The sequence below is a fragment of the Trachurus trachurus genome (assembly GCF_905171665.1).
Source record: "Trachurus trachurus genome assembly, chromosome: 16".
Classification (NCBI taxonomy): Eukaryota; Metazoa; Chordata; class Actinopteri; order Carangiformes; family Carangidae; genus Trachurus; species Trachurus trachurus.
The window spans coordinates 738,695-751,461 of NC_139902.1; the positions used below are offsets into that span (position 1 = coordinate 738,695).

Here is a 12,767-nt window from a genome sequence, read left to right on the forward strand (position 1 = left end):
ATGTAGTGTGAAAACACTTGGCTTTTCCAAAACTCCTCGTTGTCCCTTTAAGAAGTCCCCTTGAGATACTTGGACTGTATCAAGATCGTAAATAGTGGGTGTGATGTGAGCCCAGTTGAACATGATCTGTGCCTGAGGTTCTCCCTGATCGCTGATAGACATCTCACCTTCTCTTATGGCTGTGAAGGGCGTTCCTTCTTCCTCTTGAAGACGAATCACCTTCAGAGCCACCAGCTTCCCATTCACCCTGGAAACAGCACGGAGGAGAGGACAGACAGAGTATGGAAATCTGCTGTTTTGGTGACATAATAAAAGATTCTATTAAAAACCAGTGAAGCTGAAGAAGAGTGAGGATTGTGAAGTCGATGAAATGTAATTTAGCAGCAGCGGAGTGAGACTCCGGTACAAGGCCACGGGATTACAGCTCACCAATCAAAGCTGTTGTAGTGAGGAGCAAAGCAAAATAACATCATTACTGAGAAGATTAGAGTGTGTGGAGTTTCACACGTTTACAGTGTGTGAACTTCATTTCCTGGGATTTAATTAGTAAAACCTGAAAGAAAAGCACCAAAGCATAAAAAAACCATTGAATCAATGCATAAAACAGTCACGCTAAAGAAATGTATTAAGTCCCAAACATGCATCAATCTATAGTCTGCAGCTGTTATTGCTTTTCCATTCCATTCATATTCTGCTCCAGCTTTTTGTCTAACTGTAATATTCACTGTCTGCATGAGTGGCTCTTATCTATCAAGAAGACAGAGTGGATTAGACAGTGATTTGACATGCACGCACTACTTACTTGCTCTTTCCTTTGTAAACTGTAGCGTATGAGCCCTCTCCCAGCTTCTCCAGCTTCTCATAGGAATCTGCTTTTCCAAACTTGGGGCTTGTGGGCTGAGGGGGAGAGAGAGGAGACATATGAACAGATGAATTCAGGATCTCTGACGACGGGAGATGTCTGTGAGTGATATTAAAATCTGGACACTGATTTTTCCCCTGATTTGATTATGTTGTGTCAGTTTGTAACTGTAACTTTGTTCTTCAAAAATCAAAAATCAAATATTGAAAAATAAATGAATGAATGTCAGAGAGGTGTGATGTCACTGTAGAGAAGGAAACAGAATTTCACTAAGTCTTCATGTAATAATGACTTTTAACCGCTAACTAGTCTAACTGTTACCTGCTTTGGGATTCACTGACACAGATGACATGTTCTATGTTTTTATATTTAGTACACAAAAGTCCATATCTCCATTACTCCATATAACCTCATGGATAGTTTTGGTCAAATATACAAGTAAAAGTTGTTCAGTTAAGTCTTTAGCTGAGTTAAAGTAGCCTACCAGAGTACTTGCTTTTAAAGGGATAGTAGCATTTTTTTAAAGTGGGGTTGTATGATCTACAAATAGCCCCTAAGTACTTTAATTGCAGAAGAAGACTCTCTGCACTCCTCCCGTTATCAACGCCAGCCCATAATAGCCCTGCCCAGAGATTTACAACATACAGTGTTGTGAACAGACCCAAAGAAACGGCCTATTTTCACGGCCTTTTATATATATTTTTTTGGCTTTTTGCCTTTATTGGACAGCACATAGTGAGATAGACAGGAAAGGGGGAGGCAGAGGGAAGGGGAATGACATGCAGCAAAGGTCTGCCCGACGCGGGATTCGAACCGGGGACGCCTGCGTTGAGGACTGTAGCCTCTACATGGGGTGGCCGCCTTAACTACTGCGCCACGCACGACCCCTAAAAAAGATTTTACCTGAAAAAAAAAACACAGTTCCATTGTTCGCTATAATATAATTTTTTCCAGCCCTTCAAAGTGCAGGAAAAACACAGTTTTTATTTGGACCTAACCAACTCACGTATCCCTCCGCCCAGGGTTAGTGCCCGCCGATCAGCAGTTGGTTAGCTCCAAATAAAAACTGTGTTTTTCCTGCACTTTGAAGGGCTGGAAAAAATTATATTATAGCGAACAATGGAACTGTGTTTTTTTTTTCAGGTAAAACCTCTTTTAGGCCATGAAAATAGGCCGTTTCTAGTGAAGCATCATCAGGACAGACATGTCTGACAGGTTGAGACATGAGTGAGTGAAGGAGCTGTCTGTTGGCTTCTGTCCTGTCATCAACACACTGTGTGCTACAGTATGTCACATTTTCAAAAGTGAGGAAAGTTCACACAATTATCTAAGAGCTCTGCTTCAAAGTAAGAGTCCGTCATAGTGATGTGGAGTCACATACTAATTGTCTGGAGGAAAAGTCAAGAGTTTCCAAAAAGATGCAAATGTATAGTTAGTGTGTCCTGCTGCTCTTTTATGGTGATTTCTGTCCAAGGACAAGAAACTGAATTGAATTCCTCCTTTGTCTTTTTTCCACATATGGACAACAACAGTATAACATTCATTTCCAGCAGTTCAGAGGTTGTTACTGTAAAAGCTATATGTTTTTCATTCTTTGCAGTTCTTTTCACCTGCTGACAACATGGAGGACCTTGTTGCTTTTTGCTTTTTTTTCTCACGTCTCTGGTTGTCAACAACACAAGCAGTAATAAATAATATCTCTCTGTACGTGTTGCTCTAGCGGGTATTCCATGTGTGAACTTTAATTCAGATACATCCAACCATTACTTTCCATGTTTTCATAAAAAAACAAAGGTCTTGTGTCAGGCCTGCATGTTTGGGTGAGTAATTTGTTGGATACTGAGGTGCAGTATAAACTCAATTTCTGTGAGTGTGAGAGGTGAGCCCTGTGTGGGCGGTCCAGTCCTCTGTGTGTTCTGGTCCTTCAACCTGGTGTATCTGAGGCGGTGACAGGCAGCTTTGTTAATCTCAGTCTGTGTCAAGTGGAGCTCACTCAGTCTGTTCCAGAGCGCCACATGAGAAACATGGCTGCCAAACTAAAACACACACACAGCCTTGTGATTCAATAGGAGCCTCCGACCTGGAGCTGAAAAGATGCTCTTTGTCTCTACTAGTGTACACTACGACAGCCTGGTTCTGACTTTGAACTGGGTACAATGACAAATCAAACACCTAAACATGAGAGGATGTTTTCAATCAAGCAACAAAACCACAACTAGGAAAAAAAGAAGCATCTTCACACTGATGTTTGTGAGGATGTGTCAGACTCTGTAGCTCTATTAGCTCCATCTCCTCCAGGAATTCAATAGTGGGACCAGCAAATCAGTAGTATTATCACACCCTAATGCCAATTATGTTATAATATTAGTCAGTAAATAACATGGCGCTCTTGGGTGTATTTAAAGGGATAGTTCACCCAAAATTGAAAATTAGTTACAGGGGGTCTCGGCGTAGCAGTGCATGTCCATATAACGGTTGCAAATGGATACCAACTGTCTTCGTAACAAAAAGACACACCAAAAAACATGTATGTAATGTCCGTCTTGTATTGAAGCCCCGACATGAGAAATTGTCCCGAAAAAAAAAAAGGCTATATTTCAAGCTTGTTTGTAGCGGAAATATAGACTTATTTAATTTTTTTCGGGACAATTTCGCATTTCAGGGCTTCAATACAAGACGGACATTACATACATGTTTTTTGGTGTGTCTTTTTGTTACGAAGACAGTTGGTATCCATTTGCAACCGTTATATGGACATGCACTGCTACGCCGAGACCCCCTGTAACTCAGAGAAGCCACGGAGGACTCTGAAACTTCTCCCAGCCCTTAGTCCACATGAGGGGGAGTAGATAATGAGTGCAATTTCAATTTTGGGTGAACTATCCCTTTAAACAACGCAGAGTGAAGTTTGAATTCTCATTGAGTCGAAGACAACCTTACATCACAACTCACACACACTGCACTGACCAAAGAATGGACTTTGAAACCATACGGTACTCTGACCTACCTCCATCAACTCTTAAACTGGAGAAATGTGAGGTTGGTAGCTGTAATGTGTTGATGACATCACATCATCTTATAATGATTTGATAAGAGAAGAGAAGACATCTCAAATTTTGTCTTCATTTCATTTAAATTCAGTTCAATTCAAACAACTTTATTAACCCCACAAGGGACAATTCATTTTGAGCAGCAGGTTGTCGTGGTTCATATAGCCTACATGGCCCACAATAAATAGTCAATACAACACACATCAGACCACATGGAGCTTAGAATGGATAATAATATAAAAGCTTGTGATAATTTACAAACCACATTGCTTAATAATTAAGAAAAGAAAATAATAAAAACCCTATGCAGAATTTAAAAGTCTGAGTGCAGAGGGGACGAATGATTTAGAGAAGCGATTTGTTTTACACATAGGAAGGGCATGACGGCCCTGAAGGCAACAGAGACAATTCACCCACAAGGACCTGGCTCTGGGAGGCTGAACTGCTCTCTGCTTTTCAGAGGATTTGCTAGTTGCAGAAGGAACTTAAGTCTCTTAGTTTCACTCCGGTAATCTTAGAGCAGGAATTAACAATACTAGTCAGACTGTTTCTGTCTTTGACTGAAAGACAATGAAACCAACAAATAAAGGAAAAACACATAAAGCTCTCAATAAATGTTGGATAAAAACGACAGAGTATAACAGGCCTGACAGAGAAAGAATTTAGTTTCCTGAGAAGATGAATTCTCTGTTGTCCTCGCTTCACTATAAAATCTGTGTTTACATCGAATTTGAGATGCTCGTCAAAAAAGCTCCCCAAGTATTTGTATGATGACACAATTTCAACAATTTCATTTGATATCATCATGTACAGAAAACTTTATCCAACCTGCCTGACATCTATTGAACATCTTCTTTTATGAAATGTTTAAATGTGACTCTGATGTTCAGTGAGTCACCATCCACTACGTCTGTTTGTACTGTAAACCTGTCCTGCTGTGATATTTACCATGAGCAGCAGGAAAAGCAAAGGTCAGCTCTGACGACCAATAAGAGGCCTGCAGCGGCCCCAGAGTCTGTGCTGGCTTTTGAGTGGGCAGAGCTGAGTTACTGTAGCTGAGTGACTACAGGATTCAGACCTATTATACCCACTGTGTGAAATGTGTGAGAGAGCCGGTTGTAACCCAACAATAAGACCATGAAAGGGACAATTTACACATTTTCATAATCATGGTAACAGTTCATTAGTGTCTGGCAGCGATGCTGGCAGGCAATCAGTCAAGCCTCATATCACACTTATTCAATCTTATTTGTGCACACATTCATTAGGCTGCTCACATTGGGAGCCCAATTAAAAAGGAGCCACATATGTATAAAAACCTGAAAATCGCATTTGCATGATTAAGAAAATGACTTTGTTTGTAAACAGGCTTCAATTAGGCATGTGAGGGAAAACAGGCTGTAAATGTGCTTCAAAAGCAGAAGAAGAGAAGAGCTCAGCTGGCAAAGCACAACACCTGAGAAACACAACAAGTCTGAGTGAAGTCAAGGCCAAGCAGTCAAATCATCATTTACTTTCATTAAAGGGCCCATATTGTGCAAAAGTGGTTAGATGTGTTCCTGTGGCTGTAGGAGTCTCTCCATGTTTCTCCTTCTGCTACAGTAAAAAAGGAACATTTACATTTTTTTCAGACAAGATGATCGTCTCAGAAACTATCCAATTTTTTTTTATTCCATCATTCGGACATCATCGCCCATCTCTATTTCTACACTAATGTCAACATTGGCACACAGCAGCGATAGTGAAAACCACAGGTGTGCATGGACGTGGTTTACACATCGCATTTGCATTTCAAGGTGCAGACACAGAAATGGCTCGTTCTCAGCAGAGCTCTGGAGAGACACTTTCAGATTGATGAGATTTAGAACCACAGATTGATTTGGGGGCAATGCACTACAAATACAATGTGGTTGGACCACTTAGCCCTCTGGTTGACCTTTAACAATGATATAAGGGATGTGGTTTTATATACAAATGAAATATTTCATCTTTTTTCTTTGATTTTTTTTTTTTTTGGTTTCTTCTGTGGTTGGAGTGGACACAGCTCCACTGCTCTGACTGCAGCTTGTTGCTCTTCTCTTCAACGATGGACGTTGTGGAAATGTTACTTTTGATGAGCAACAATGATGGAGTTAGCATTAGTGTGGCCGATGTTGTCTGGCCTGCCACACCGCGGGCGGCGATGCTAACCGTTTCACCAAGAGGTCAATGACCACTTGGCAAGTGGGTTAGCTCGTCTTTTATGGGTGAGCGAGTTTAAAGGACAATTCCTGGCAAATTCAACTTGGGGCTGTATTTTCCTAACATTTTAGGTCTAAAAGAAGGAATCTGAAGATTTTCAGTTTAATTGCTCATTCAGATGTATTCTCCCTGTCAAACTAAGACACACGTGCATTGTTGTAATAGAAGGAAAGCAGGCTGTGGAAGTGCTTGTGATGGAGAGGAGATTAACAGCTCAGATGCCAAAACAAACACCTGAGAACAACAGCAAGTAACTGGCACTTTGACAGCATTTGAAAACCCTCAGTCTTTAAATAAGTGTTGAAGCGTTACTTACTGTAACAGATACTTCCCATGATACACAATCAGATAAAAGCACTGATGAATCCAAGGAGAGCTACATCTACACACAGCTTTTTACAGCAGGGCAGGAAAATCACCAACATCTTCACAGAGTATAATTATATAACACATGACTGAATGAACAGAGACCAAACCCACTCCCACTCTACTGCTTCACTCCACTACCTGTACTAACATTAACATACATACATGATAGCAACATCTCTGACAATGTATGGGAACTTATTTGTTGCATTCATTCATTTATTCTTTCTTTCTTTTTCTTTTTTTTAAGTATATTTTGGGGCTTTTTTGCATTTAACTGACAGGTCAGTAGAGAGAGACAGTAAATGGGGAGGCAGATAGAGGGGGAATGACACGCAGCAAAGGGCCACCCAATGCGGGATTCGAATTGGGGCCGGCTGCATAAAGGCCCGTAGCCTCTGCTCCACCCACCAAGCCAAACGGCACCCCTGTTCTTTCATTTTTACTCTTATTCATTCATTCATTAATTTCTGTATTTTTACTTTGATTTGTTCACATCTTTTTCTACATGTATTGATGTATTTCTGTGTCTCTGTGTCAGTGAGGTGAGGGGTTCTGCTTCAGTCTGAAGCCGTTAATCCATCAGATGGATCTGGTATTAACACTTTAACTTGACTGGTTTACAGGAGCCATGTCATACTCCTCAGCTTTGAATTATTGAGAATTATTAAATATTGAGTGTTTCTATTTTAGCGGAGGCAGCTCTTCCAGGCTTTACAGCTCTGGTCACATGAGGCTGCTCAGCCAGTCCCTGGGCCTGGAGCTGCTGAGTGAGATAAACACAGCCATGAAGTCAGTGAGAGAGTGGGTAGGTGGGCTAAACCAAGTGTCAAAGCTGTTCAGCTGTCAAGAGCAGAAGATTGCTTATAGAGAAATGAGACACGAGTTAAACGAAGCTCCCCTCTTTATGTCGTTATTGTAAAATCAAACACTTTGTTCTACGATGCAAATTATTAAAGGCTCTGCTGTGTGATTCTAGTTTTTATTAGCCTTGAAATGAAAAGAGAACATTTAATCACAAGGAGGAAATTGAGAAATTTGGTGGAGTGGACCTCTGTGAATATTGATTGACCTCTGCCACACTGTGTTCGCTCAGTGGGAGGTGACATGTCATGTCGAGTTAGACCAGTCCACTGTGGGTCCACAAAGACAGACCTGCACTATAAAACATGGGAAGCCTAATCCAACTGTGGACCAGCTGCTCAGCCTCAACCCAAACAGAGAGCATCAGCAGAACCTTCCGTCCTCCTCTTCTCTGCTTTGGGGGAGAGTGTTACTCTCTGGAACTGTTTCCTGACTAGCTGTTTCTTGACTAGCAGCGACCTGTCTAGGGCTGCAACCAACGATTATTTTCATCATCGATTAATCTGTTGATTATTTAAAGGATTAATCGATTAGTTGTTTGGTCAGTAAAATGTTTAAAAAAAATTTAAAAATGTCAAAAATCAGTGTTTCCCAAATCACAAGATGGCGTCCTCAAATGTCTTGTTTTGTCCACAAACCAAAGAGAGACTCAGTTTATTGTCACAAAGGAACAAATATTCACATTTAAGAAGCTGAAATCAGAAAATTTTGACTTTTTACTTTAAAAAACGACTCAAACTGATTATTCGATTATCAAAATAGTTATATAGTTATATATATAGTTAATAGTTAATAGATTAATTGTTGCAGCCCTAGACCTGTCCAAACAATAATGTGACTGCGTTCAGCATCAGAAATCTTGTTTGCCAGTTCATGAGACATATTTTATAACCTACACAATACTCTCATCCCTATAATACTATATCAGTCAGGTCATCAAGATAATCACTTACTTTCTAAGGCTTCACACAGAGAAGTTTGGCTACTGTGCGGAATTGTAGACGGAGTAAAGTGAACACACACACACACACACACACACACACACACACAGAACAGTGCAAACTAAGGGTTTTTCCACACAGGCAGCGTTTAGGTCAGAGTAGGGGTGTACCCGAACCCAAATACATATTCGGAAGTACACGAATAATGCTTTGATCTCGAATAGTTTTGCTGTCCGGAGTTTCTCCTCATTATTCGGGAGCTTTTTCCTAAAGAAAAAGAAACGTTTGGATCAGCAACAGCAACATAACCAGGTGATTCTGGTTCACACTCCAACACAGTAGGTGGCGCTAATGCACCTTAACGTTGGTGTGCCGTCATAGAAGCACAACACCAGTAGAGCGCCAAACACCAGCAGGCAGCACTGAGTTTCAGTGCTGCCACCCTGTTTCATTTGTGTCTAGTTCACGTTAGGGTTGCTAAGAAACAGCAACTCCCTGCATGCATTACATCACAGTAGACAGGAAGTGCTCACCGATACTTCCAGGGTCACCGTTCAACAACTTAGCATTTTTCTCATAGACAATAATGGGAAAAGAAGCGGCTATAAAACGCTGGATCATTTTTTTTAAAAATGATTAGTAAGACTGGTTTCACTACCAGAATCTGATCCATTCAGTCCGATTATGTTTGGAAAGTCTAGAAGAGCCGCACCATTAAATTATTTTATTCCTGTTCTAGTTAGCCCAGAGCTAAAGCGGAAGTTAGCCGGCTAGCTCGGTGTAGCACTAACTCGGCTGAAGTCAGTGCGCCCACTTCCAGTTTCTTCCCAAATACGAATCCAAAGTTTTTTTTAAAAACCCGAATACGAATCTGACTAGTGCACTGGCTGTAGCTACACCCCTATAGGTCAGAGTGAGGTGCGTTTGGGTCGGTGTGGAAACAGCAACAGTCAGACAGTTGTTATGTGATGGTGGCCAGACCTCGGTCCACACCAGCTGCCTGCTGTGGGCCACAAGTTTGAGCTATAAAGGCTCCTGTAGCCACGCCTCATTTTCAAAACCTCTTCTTAGCAGAGAGTGACAAACGATATGAAATAAAATAACCTCGTAATCGTGTATTAGCCTACATGTAGCCTTACTGTTATTTTGACAATCAGGACTCATGTAAACATGACCTACAATGTATTTTTCTTTTCGGTGCAGCATTTTGGACCAGAGTGAAAACAAACGTGTGTGAACATGAACTGTAGCAGCTGAAGAAATGAAACAAGGTATCACATTCCCTTGGTGTGAGACCAGTCTGCCTGTGTTGTGTTGTGTTGTGTTGTGTTGTGTTGTGTTGTGTTGTGGTGTACAGGACTTACAGAGCTGGGGCTGGAGTGACGGCGCAGTTTGGGCGACTCCTTGCCGGCGGATGAACTTTTGGCGTTGATGCAGGCATTGTTCTCAGAGTGGACCCTCTTCACCTGGCTGGCGGGCTTCTCGAAGGGGTCAAAGCCGCTCTGCGTGCGCTGAACTCTCACCTTCTTGTCCTCAGGAATGGTATCCAGGGGCTTGATGACCGAGTCCGTTCCCTGGCAGCTGCGTGTGGACATCTTTGTGACACATATCTGTCAAAAAGAAGGAAGAGGAAGAAGAAAAGGAGATAAAAGTGAGCATTAAAGGAGAAAAAAAAATCCATCTGTGATTACCAGTGTTCAGCCAAAAACTGACTGTGCCCCCGTCTTGTGTTTTTCATCTGGCTGTCAGCCTGGGTCTCTCCCTCCCTGCAGAGCTCTGCTGCTACCTCACTGCTAAGATGAGAGTCTTTTATCTCCATCTCTCTCTTCTCTGATCAAAACAGCTCCAGCCTCCGTCAGCTCTACTGCACACACACAAACACACACACAAACACACACACACACACACACACAGCCGGCTGTCTACAGTACTTTCACACAATTCCACCATATCTCCGACACGCATCTTCACATCCACGCAATTGTGCTTCAGATTGTCTCCGACAAGCCCGCCGGGCACACGCACGGCCCTCCACGCTCCTCATCTATTTCCCCAACGCAACACAACACAACGCACCTCAGCAGCTGCTGCTCCGCCGTGCTGGACTGTGTCTGTCTACTCTACACAAAGGACGCAGGACGGCATGACATGTTTTGCCACAGCTCCCTTCAGATTAAATATTTAGGGCCGGGCTCCCCTGCAGGAAGAACTTCTAATTACTCTAATACACAAGCAGGAGTCATCTTGCAGCTCGCGGGCCTGTTCTTTAACTTGGGCCAGGTTTCATTGGACACACTGGAGCTTTTCACACAACACACACTCCCCTCACTGTGGCACTAATTTTAGATGAAACAAAAGGCCTGGGCTTTGGGTTTTAAATAGGACCAAACATAAATTTAGCATTTATTCATTTTTGCCTGCTGTCACTCTTCACTATTCAAAAGAAGCACAACAGATCTGACAGTAATTAGATGCTTATTTGTTTATTTTCTTTGTTAACTTATTGCGCCAATGCAATAACCTCCTGAGCTCAGACACATGGAACCTCTACACTTTAAAGGGATGGTATCATTTTTTTAAAGTGGGGTTGTATGATCTACAAATAGCCCCTAAGTACTTTAATTGCAGTAGAAGACTCTCTGCACTCCTCCCGTTAGCAACGCCAGCCCATAGCCCTGCCCAGAGATTTACAACATACAGTGTTGTGAATGGACCCAAGGAAACGGCCTATTTTCACGGCCTAAAAGAGGTTTTACCTGAAAAAAAATACACAGTTCCATTGATCGCTATAATATAATTTTTTCCAGCCCTTCAAAGTGCAGGAAAAACAGTTTTCTATCCCTTTAACTGATGCAACATAATGACAAACTGGTGCTGCTAGAAACTTGTGACAAGGAGGAAGGAGCAGCACAAAGTGGAGCTTCCTTTCACAGAGAGGGATGACGTCAGTGTCAACATGCTGAAGCTTCTTTCTGAGGGCTCTGCACCAGCACTAAGCCACCAAACATCCATTACCGAGGGAAAATATTACACTTCTAATAACATTAGTGCCACACAGGCACTTTGCAGATTTTCTTCATGGGCTGAAAAATCCTTGATGAAAACAGAGCTCCTGCACCTGAGTCACATCTTGCTTTTCTCCCTCTGCACCTCCGACTCAGATAATAAAACAGTTGGCCTGTTTTTTTCAGTTAATCAATAAAGAATCTGATTGAATACAGTAATTAGTGACATAAATATCAATCAAATCATCAATTTGTGTCCTCAAAATGTCCAGTACCCAAACTGTGTGGAAATCCATCAAATTGTTATTTCCAATATGTTCGATGTTGCCATCGTGTTTTTTTTCTCTATATATATATATATATATATATATTTCCCTTTTTTTTTTGTTACTTTTTACTTCCAATGCACATTTGGCAATACAAAAGAATCAATTCCTATAGTCTAAGAAATCATCTAAATAGATTAGCTGTTGCCAGACATTACTAACCAACAACCAGTTAACAAGACTGACACAAAGAGAGCTGGTTAAGACAGTTATAATGCAAGTTAGAATTGAAATCACATGGGGTTTGAAAATTTCACTCTAAAGAAAAGTCTTTCCAGGATTTGGAAACGTCAAAATCAAACATAACGCTGTCTTTTCATCTGCACACCAGAAACATTTCAGGCAGGAAATAAAATGGAACCCTTCCAGCAGAGGGAGAAACAGAAGAACATGTTTACTTCCAGGGAGCAGGAGAAATGGGCCAGAAGACACACTGGAGAAAGAAAGAGGAGAAGTATACAAAATGAAAGAGGAGTTTGAAGGCAAACATGGTAATGAGGTGGCTGAGCTGCCATAAACATGTCCTCAGTGACAGCAGATGGAACGGAGAACACAACAAACACCAACAGACACATACCATCATTTAGGACCTATCGCACCATCAGGTATCAGTGTGTGGTGTCGGGACAAGGTGTTCAACATGCCAGGACAACAGGAAGTTCACCAGAGTTCACTTCAACACAGAGCAACAACAGACAACTCTGCTCCCGAGTCTCCTATTCTTATGACTATTACAGTCCAATAATTATAAGAAAATGATGAGAAATAACTAACAGAAGACCAACAGCCAAAAGAACACAGCCAGTAACAATTATATACAATGTACACTACTCCACTACTGTACTGTGCTGTACCTGTACCACTACATTCATCTGAGCAGGTGCTTCAATACCACAGGCTACATATGATGTGCAAAAAAAAAAAATGACATGCAAAAAAAAATGAAAGAGAAAGCAGGGAAAGGCTCACACACTGGTCAAAAAATAGAATGTCCACTAAAGAGTCAACGGATGTCAAATGACATGTTTACTGGCTTTTAGGCCGACTGAGGATGGCTGTATGAGCCAAAATGTTTCTGTCTTTTTGTTTTTACACCAAGGTTGGCATTCCAA

The 12,767-nt window shown here is 41.5% G+C and overlaps 1 protein-coding gene across 1 annotated transcript in view; it reads right to left on the minus strand.

The window, feature by feature from the left end:
- cdk14 (cyclin dependent kinase 14) overlaps positions 1–12,767 on the minus strand; it is a 223,986-nt gene that overhangs the window by 137,792 nt on the left and 73,427 nt on the right. Inside the window, exons 3-5 of the mRNA XM_083990071.1 lie at positions 9,689–9,934; positions 803–897; positions 168–247 (exon numbers count right to left, since the gene is read on the minus strand). Of these exons, the coding sequence (XP_083846197.1) occupies positions 168–247; positions 803–897; positions 9,689–9,934 (421 nt within the window). The remainder of the gene's footprint in view (positions 1–167; positions 248–802; positions 898–9,688; positions 9,935–12,767) is intronic.